The sequence below is a fragment of the Fulmarus glacialis genome, unplaced genomic scaffold (assembly GCF_000690835.1).
Source record: "Fulmarus glacialis isolate BGI_N327 unplaced genomic scaffold, ASM69083v1 scaffold41251, whole genome shotgun sequence".
In the NCBI taxonomy this organism is placed as follows: domain Eukaryota; kingdom Metazoa; phylum Chordata; class Aves; order Procellariiformes; family Procellariidae; genus Fulmarus; species Fulmarus glacialis.
In genome coordinates, this window is record NW_009191612.1 from 5,369 (window position 1) to 15,037 (window position 9,669).

At 34.6% G+C, this 9,669-nt stretch overlaps 1 protein-coding gene across 1 annotated transcript in view; it reads left to right on the forward strand.

Moving 5' to 3' along the window:
* Window positions 1-8,235, forward strand: part of SEPSECS (Sep (O-phosphoserine) tRNA:Sec (selenocysteine) tRNA synthase) — a gene marked incomplete at its 3' end in the record, with an annotated part of 13,577 nt that extends 5,342 nt beyond the window's left edge. The window contains exons 5-8 of the mRNA XM_009586769.1: window positions 1,333-1,486; window positions 5,488-5,590; window positions 7,884-8,013; window positions 8,132-8,235. Coding sequence (XP_009585064.1) covers window positions 1,333-1,486; window positions 5,488-5,590; window positions 7,884-8,013; window positions 8,132-8,235 — 491 coding nt within the window. The remainder of the gene's footprint in view (window positions 1-1,332; window positions 1,487-5,487; window positions 5,591-7,883; window positions 8,014-8,131) is intronic.
* Window positions 8,236-9,669: the final 1,434 nt, after the last annotated feature.

Genomic DNA, 9,669 nt, shown 5'->3' on the forward strand with positions numbered 1-9,669 from the left:
CTTCCCCCATTTCCCCCCCACTTTACTTTCATTCAGTAAACTGAACATCCCTGTTTTTTAAGAAAGTAATAGGCACTTCAGCTAGCATGATGTTGCTGCCATGCCACACCTGTTTGGGGAAGGGAATATATGGTTTCCAGTGTTCTATTCTGTAAACAAAATCTTTCCAGTTTATTTATTTATTAGCTAGAAATTTGAGCAACTACCATGATAGGCTTCCCTCTTTAAGAAAGAAGGCTCTTAAGTGCTAGGTTAGGTCAGCCATGCCTTTTTCTAGCTGAATCTTGAAAATTTTTGAGGGTGGAGATTCCACCACCTCTCTAGATAACAGTTCCAGTGATGTGCTTTCCTCTGAATGAAAAAATGTTTTTCTTGCTGTTTATTCTGAACCTCTCAAGCCAAAATTTGTTGCTCTTGTCTCTTAGTATATCCTACCAAGGAGAGTTTGGCTCTCTTGTCTGTGTAATTCCCTTTCAGATGGTTGGGGGCTGCTATTAGATATTCTCCTTTGCTTCTTCAGGCTTGAAGAGTCTAGCTCTTACAGCCTTTCATTCTAAGCTGTGTGCGCTATACCGTGTCCATCTTGGTAGCCCTCTGATGGACCCTCTTTGGTTTTTCAGCATCCCTCCCGAGCAGCCCATTCCAGAACTGGAAACATTCCAACATTTAGAAGACGGGGATGACTTCCTTTTTTCAAACATTTCTCATATGTGTCTTTGAGAAACAACCTTATGAGGCTCAGCTGTTGTACATCTTAAATACAAACTTAAATGGGGAACTTAAAAAAATAAAATAAATTACTTGGGAAATAGCTTGGATTTTATGATATGACAAAGTTCACTTTCAAAATGAGGTCAAAGTGGACATTTTTATCTTTTAAGAAGTAATTTGGAAGTGTATAGATTGAATAAGGCAGAGGCTTATGATGAAAGCCAATTCATAATGATCATTATTGCATTGCTACATCAAATGGCATCCTTTTTTAGAGAGGCTGTTTTAGTATCCCAATGCTTTACAAGAATGCCACTCAAACACTTTCTCTTTAATTGGGAGGGAAGAGGTTAATCTGTTTTTAAAACAATCTTCAAACCTGTTGCTGTTGCATGCAAAGAATGTAAGGTAAGCTTTTGTCTGGAGTCCAGTATTTAACAAGAATATTATTGTAGTTTTTAGATCTATGGGCATTGTACAATAAAACAGTTTATGTATCTGTTCTTAATCCAAGTCTGAAAGAATCTGTTAAAACAACAGGAGCAAGAAGATTTTTCAGATTTATACTGAATTAGTCAGAGATTTGATGATATACATTCAGGTCTTCCTTTTTTTGGTCAGGTTTTGAGCCTGTGGTGATAGAAAATGTATTAGAAGGCGATGAGCTACGGACAGACATCAAAGCAGTGGAGGCTAAAATCAAGGCTCTTGGTGCTGAAAATATTCTTTGTGTGCATTCTACAACATCTTGCTTTGCTCCAAGGGTACCTGATAGGTGAGTAGTCTTTCTAAGAAGTGTGTTGTTACTGTAAAAAAACCAACCAACCAACCAGCCAAACAAAACCTCCATGTTTTGAATGTCCATCTCCCTAAAATTGCGTAATTACTGCCAACAATTAGTAAAGATACTTTAATCCCCTTGCTTAAGGAAAAAGGCAGGTTGAAACAATGTTCCACTTCTAGAAAAGTATATTAAAAAAGTGAGAATAATGCAGAAGGTCTTCCATCTGTCATATAACTGAGGTTAATGATGATCTCTTGTGGTGAAATGAATGTCATTTTGGCATTGGTTTTCTTATAATTTCATGGAAGCAGTAAAAGTAGACTTTCATAGAAACATAATCCAGGAAATGTAGTTCCATAGCTCATGCCACACTGTAATATTACTGTTGCCTTTTCTAGTCTTCTCCTCTAGCCAACGATGAATTTTTCTATGCTGTTAATACAGTTTTTAAAAAAAAAAAGCTACAACTAAATTTAAAATCTTTGCTTGAGTTACTCTTTCCTGTATTATGCTGATATTTATAGAGATATATTAAGTTATACTGATATGAGGAAACTCTTGGAAGCATCTAGGGCAGATGTGCTATACGAGTATAACATATGATTTGCCCTGCTGTAACTTATCTTGGTTTGAACATTTGCTGCCTGATTGCATAAAGCTACTTCTTATAATTTCCAGCTGTTAAATCACCATTAAAAGCAGCTTAAAATACATTGCATTCTTTCCTAATATTATGTGTCCATATACATAACTTCCATAGTTGCTACAAAGATGTCATTCAAGCACTAGCTGAAGCTGAGATGAACATTACAGTTATGGATGGGAAATATCTGAGACATTATTTCAACGTGTAGCTTGGTTATGAAATATTTGAAAAACTTCTCATCTGAAAATGACATGTTGGAGTAGAGGTGGCTAAAGTATTTGGTATATTGAGTCATTTGCCCAAAATGAGCACCATTGTTACTCGCAAAACCTGCTTTCTCTATTTACTTAGGAAAATAAGTATCAAGAAGCAAATTCCTTAGGTTTTACAATTGAATAGGTATATTTTTATGGGCTTGTATGTAGTACACTGAAGTATGAGATATTAGTGAGATGTCTTTTTTTACATGGTTTTAAATGTAGTGTTTCAGTTGTTCCACTTTAATTGTTTTTAATTTATCACAACGTTGAAAAGACTTATGTTTAGAGTTCCTCTGCAGTTCATGCTTTTTCGTTAATTACTTTGTTATCTGGAAAATTTAGTTGAATATTTGCAAGTGTAGGAAAGAAACAACATTGACTCTGAAACATGGCAAGTAAAGATATGTTTTGCTCGGTTTTCCTACCTTTAAAAAAAAAAACAGTATTTATCATAGGTTAACCCACTTGCTAGAGGGAAGTTAAAACCATATAATTCTGTCAGAATACTATGAACATTGCTTGAAGTTGACTTGCAGATTTATTGGCTAACTTAAATCACAGCTATCAAAATTGAATGGTCTATTTTACAGCTTGGGTAAATGAATCTTTTCCTTATCTGCCTCCTCTTTTTGACATGCGATTGGTTTGTCCTCTGCAACTAAGAGATGAATTATTAGGTAATGGCACTGTGTTATGATATACCACAGATATAGGAGGATTTGAACGCACTTTCTATTTAAAGGATACTGTCAACTATTGAAAGCTATAACATTCATCTTCCTACAGGAAGGAAAATCCCATACAGCATTTCTGGAGGGTACCATTTTACATGTCTATTTTTAAATATCTTGCATTTGTAAGGCTTTGTTTAGTTGTGGTGGTGGTGTTTTAAGATTTTAAGTGGCTTTGGATTGTTAAAAGGTCAGGGTAGGAGTTTTATGCCTGTATACCTATAGCTTTCATTTGAAGTATTATTTAACTTTATGGGAATAATTCACTAGTGTATAAACCCCCTTCCTCGGAGAGACGTCAGTTCTCTGACAGTGTTTCACCTGCTGTTGCTGTGAGTTGTCTCTAAAACTACGGTATTGAAAAGAGAACTAAAGGAAAAAAACTGTCTTTTTCAGTTAGTTTACATACTTAGCAGAACTCTATCTTGTTACTTTCATTAATATTAGAAGAAAGAGCAAAGCTTTCTTTTTATGAACTTTCACAAACAGGAGAGAATGAAAGAGTAAATTGAAAAATATTTCTGTAAGTCCTATTTGTGACTTAAGAACTCGAGTAGTAACCAAACTTACATTAATGCTTTATTTTTCTGATATGACTAGCAGCACTTCTAATGCTTCATTTTAAGCCTTGGAAGCAGACAAGTTGTGTGCATAATTGTCTGCTTCCCTTGCATAATCACATATTCTTTTCAAACTTTAGCACTCTCAACCTGTGTGGTAAGATAGATCTAATTGTTTAATAGAATGTTTTTAGGAAAAGTAAAGAGACACTTCTGTTTTCAGTACTTGTAGAAGCTAGCTTATTGCTCCTTTAAGTCTCAGGAGGTGAGAAAGGCAAACATACATAGCAGTACACCCTCTATGTTTCCAGTTTGGTGAAATTCTCTACCTGCACTTGAAAAGAAGCCTGTAAGAGTGGAACTGTTTTCCGTTGAGTCTGTGGAAGGTGAGGAGTGAATCTGATTAAGATCAGCAGATCAGAAGGCAAAAACTTTGCACTGTGTAGTGTTATGTTTCCTGAAGTATTCTGCTAATGTTACATAGTTCAGGATTCAGGATGTTGATAAATGTGAAAAATTATTGGACATGCAGCTCCTGCCGAATATCTTGACTGTAGAAGATCAATACGTACGTTATACTACAGGTGTTTCCTAAACATTAAATACTTGTGATTTCTTTAGGGATAATACAGTGATGATGATGTTTTCCTAAGGATTGAGGTTTAGAAAATTTAATCTGAGGTTTGCAGCTGAATTTGCCATTACAAAATGACACTAGGCAATGTAATAGAAATAGAATGCAAAGGAATGTCACCTCTTGGAAAATGTTTTCATACTCTGTCACGTTTTATATGAATGTCAGTAAATCACAGTGAGAGGCTGTACCGGAGATAGAGTAAAATGCATTGAAGGTTTAGAGTTTTCTGATTTTTTTAAAATAATATTACCTTTATCATCACTTTAAATTATTACATCTTACCTTATTTTTTCAAATAGATTTCATTTCTGAAATATATTCACAAGTTTGGGGGAAATCAAGAGCTTTTTTAAAGAGTAGAGCATGATTGGAGTGCTTCAAAAAAGGGTACTAAGTACATGTATGTTTAAAATGCTGAAGGCCCTTACCCAAAATGACCTATGCACCCACATAAATCCTAGTTTGACTGAGAAATCAATCCAGGCTGAGCTCACTGTGATTTCAGGGATTTCTAAAGGCAAGTGAAGAGTTGTCTTTATTTCTGAGTAAACAGTTGAACAAAGTTTTAATTTATTGATTTCCACATTCAGACATTTTAGGACTCTCCATTCCTTTGAAGAGTATCTTTTCTGTTTATCAGTTAATCTGAAATATGTAAGTGAGATTTCAGCCAAAGGGTTGAGATATTAGTTCTCTGAAGTAAACAGAAGCATGTAAAGACTTACTGTTATATGATGCTTTTGATTCCCAAGACACATCTTGAAACTTCCATTAGGCCATTTTAAGGTTGAATATTAGAAGAAAAGGAAAACATGTGAATAGCTAAAGCTCTGTTAGTTATTATTATAGTATTATAAAAAAATGCTTATGTCTGAAGCAGAATTGTTTGGGATCTTTTTACTGTGTTCCAGACAAAACTTTCAGTGAAGCATGAAAAATTTTATCCCAGGTCAACAATTTTTAGTCTGTAAAAGCTAACAGAATTTTCTTCTTAACTTTTATAGCTTAAGGTGGCAAGTGCTACCTTGAGGTACTCATCAAAAAAGTTTCCTTTCTCATTCTGACTTCCTTGTAGGCCTTTCAGTCTTTTAATGGTCTGATTTGTAACATGAGTTACAGTTATCAATGCTTCTCTAAATTACAATTTTATGCTCATAGACTGGAAGAACTGGCTGTGATTTGTGCTAATTATGACATTCCCCATATTGTCAACAATGCATATGGAGTTCAATCTTCAAAATGTATGCATCTTATCCAGCAGGTAGGAGCTGTGTGTTTCAAATAATAATTTTTTAACAAGTATAGGTAAATGTCTGATAGTAGACAACGCTAGCAAATTTTATCAGATGTTTCACAGCTTTGAGACTAATCCCGTGCATGTCGATATTTGAACAATGTTCTGAGAAAGCAGAGCAGGGGAAATAGAGCTTAAAAATAATATGTTATTTCTATTATGTGGTTTTTATGTATTAAAGCCAAATTTATTTAGGTTTTGTTTATGTTCCAAGTGTCTTTCATAATGGGAAAAATGTCCTTAATAAGCTTTCTTAAAATATTTCATAAACTTATTAACTAAAAATAAAATAATGGATCATACTTGAATAGGGGTTAGGCCTTCAACAGAATGTGAGTTACAGATTTTCAATTGAAGGTACAAGATTCTACAGCAACACTTTATAGATGTTGCCACTGTTAAAACATTGTTGTCACAGGGAATGGCTGAGGAAACTGGGTTAAGTTCAGTGTTGTGTTCAAAAAAGTTTAATTTCTGTTCCTGTTTAGTTTGAAAAGGAGGTTGCTTTAATATCTAAGATCAGCCATGAAACTTAGAATTCTTGCATTTTTGCTCATTGCAGTGTACATGCACTGTTTCTTCAATATTTCTCTTTTCTCTCTGTTGCCCATATCAAAAGAATAGGGGGATGTTTTTTTAACAGGATCCCGGGGATCCTGAACTATCATGAATTTAAAATATGCTGATCATTTTTTTCTGATTAAGGAGACATTACATTATTAACTGGACACAGACAAACTTGATATATAATTATGACAGGAACATCATGTTGGCATTTCTAAATCTTGAGAGACTGAAGTAATTTTACAAAACTTGAAGTGATATGTGAAATAGAAAATATGCTTTATTTGTAACGTACTTGGTATGTATTTATTGTATTTAACTTGCACAAGTCAAGTGAAATTCTGACATGAAGGGGGCTGTGGAATTGCTGAGTTTTACTGCATGACGTATCTAATGATAACCTTTTCAGACTACAAAGCTACAAATAGAACTATTACTGTGTTGGTTTCTGTGTTTTTTCTTGGCTTCTTGATAGGTTGGTTGGGGGGTTTTTTTGTTTGTTTGTTCTTTGGTTATGCAAATGTATACATTTGAGCTCTGATTTGTTTTACATTTATTTACAAAGATCTATTTCCTGCGATAGAAAATGTACTGTCTATGAGGAAGTAGTTAATGAATACTTAGGAATATGTACATGCTGAGCACAGTGTGAACAGAACTTGCAAGAGTATCACAGGAAAGAGCTTTTGAGACCATTTCATTTGTCATGCTTTTCCTCTGGTGGTCTCCTGTCTATTAAATCAAATGATAGTTGCTGGCATTCATCTTCCCATCAAAAAACTGACAAATTTGGAGTGCTTTTTCCCACCTCCCATGCACTAAGCTATTAAAACATAGAAATAATAACTGGTTTAATTGGATCTGCTTTTTTCACTCTTTTTGACATAGCTATTAACTATTAGCTATTAGCTAATAGCTATAACTATTAACTCTTTTTCTATTTCTTGATTTTAATATATGTAGTACTTTAATATGTGTGTATTTGAATATACTTTAATATGTACGTTCTTTAATACAGTTTTCAGGTTCTGTTATCCTGCATACTTTTTAATTGTACAGTTCACAGTAGCATATTACTCAAGTTGAAGATGTACTGCAGAATCTACTTTTTTTTCCTTTAAGAATATCTGAGTGGCTAGGTATAAGGACATTTTGTTTTCTGGGAAGTGGGGAAATCTGCTATAGGAAGTTATCTGGATCTTGATTTTGCAAGCAGCCTTAGAAGGAGTGCTGTCACAGCCCACTTGTTTTAATGCAGATTTATACATGTATCAAAAAAAATCTTCTTTTCTAATGAAGCATTAGCTTGTAGCCCTTTACTGTGAGAATCTGTGAAATGTTTTGGGTTGTACAGTTTTAACTGTATTAGTTCCCATTAAATTCCAAGGGTTTTCTTTTTGGTTGTTGTTGAAAATAAGCTACACTTAGACTTGCAGGAATTAAAATCAATATCTTAAATCATAGCAGAATAGGAGTTTGTAAGGTACTATGTAAGCAGACAATGGTAATAACAGTGAGCAATGCTAAGAAAAGGTAGTACTATGATTTTTAATTTTTCATCACAAAGACAGTATCTGAGAGAGTTTCAGGAATTATATTTATTTCAGTTACATTGCTGTGTAGTTATGATGCTATCATGTGTTTCCTTTTTCCTAATGTATGCTGTGGATTTTTTTTTTGTTCCTTTTTGATAAAGGGTGCTCGAGTAGGCAGAATAGATGCTTTTGTTCAGAGCTTGGACAAAAATTTTATGGTTCCAGTAGGTGGTGCTATCATTGCTGGCTTCAATGAGTCCTTCATTCAGGAGATCAGCAAAATGTATCCAGGTAAGTAGTTCATGGACTGATTTCATCCATATGAAATAACTGTAGAAAACTTGATTATCACCTTTCTTTCACATAAAATTTATTTTTGCCAATTTAATCTGTATATTGTTTTTTTCAGGAAGAGCATCTGCATCTCCTTCTTTAGATGTCCTCATTACACTTCTGTCTCTAGGTGCCAGTGGCTACAAACAGTTACTGAAAGAGAGAAAGGTAAGCTTTTTGGCAAGCAGCACTTTCTTGAAGTCAGCTCTTAACAAAGTCTTGTTGCAAAACTGCTTTGTGTAGTAAATCCAGTTTCTGTCTAGAAAGCCACTGAATTTCTTCTGAGCTCACAGCTCTGGATCTGGAAAGGCAGTAGGACATAATTACTTCTTGGCCAAATGGTGCTCATGAGTAAGCATGATTTCCATGTTGTTTTCCAAACCAGAAAGCTAAACTGAGGTCCTGTGCTGTCTTGTACAGTATCCATATTTGTTCTAAAGTGTGACTAATACAGTAGAACTTTGCCCGCGAAAGCTTAATCTGAGAAGTACTGTGCTGTTTTATAATGGTCAAACTACTTCAAGGACTAAAGCATGAGATCGGACATTCAGAGATAACCCAGGGGGTCTCTGCTCTTCCATTGTTTGGCCCTATTGTGCCTTTGTGCTAGGATAGTGTTTAATTAAATGTTTGTGTACCACATTCTCTGGAGTATCACAGCTTCTGGTTAGGCCACAAAAAGAGAAAAATACTGTCACTTAAGGTATTCATCTAGATACAGAGCTAGGTTTCTTTTCTGCCTCTCACAAACTATATGTTGGGTATAACTGCGTTGCCCAAACATTCAGGTGGTCTAAGCTGGAATCTGTACATTTTGAGTTGTCCTTAATTCTGGACATAATACAGGCCTGATTTTGCTATCTTTATATATAAACACAGAGGATTTTTTTTTGTAGAGAGTTTTAAGTAAGGAAATGTTGTGAATTAAGTACTGATAAGTTAATCGTTTTAAATCATGCATGATCTCTTCCATTATTTTCTTTAGAAACTATGTTCCAGTTGTCTGACAGCTTGCTGATGCCTCTGATTACCTGGCAGGGCAATAGTGCTGGATGCTGTGACTTGTTTCTGGCTGCTTGTAGAGGCATCCAGAAATTGTGTACTGGAATTGAGATCCCATAGGAATAGCTAGCCTATAGAAAACCAAACCAGCTTAGTGCCCTTACAATGACTAAGAAGTGATCTGTGCAACTAAAGTGAAAACATTGTTTATGAAACACTGAAGGCAGTTACCACTTTTGCCACTATTGCAATACAGTTTCTAACATTTTGTTCTGGACTGTTGTATGTATCACCATGTATGGTTTGTGTCTTCATTAAAAGCAAATTGTACTTCCCCCCCCTCACTTTCAGCTTCAAAAGAATCTCAAGTGAATTTATCGTGTCTTCTGCAAAGCTGATTCTGATGTTAGATTTACATTGGTAGCAGATACATAATGGGCAGTATAAATATTCTCCCAAGTCATAAATAATAATTCTTTTGTAAATAAAATGTCTTAATTATGCCATTTTCTTGGAAGTAGAATTCTAAAGTGAATAAAGCATTATATTTTTACAACTTCAGATCTTTTTATTTCAAATGTGAGCATACTCTATAAACACAGCCTTATATAT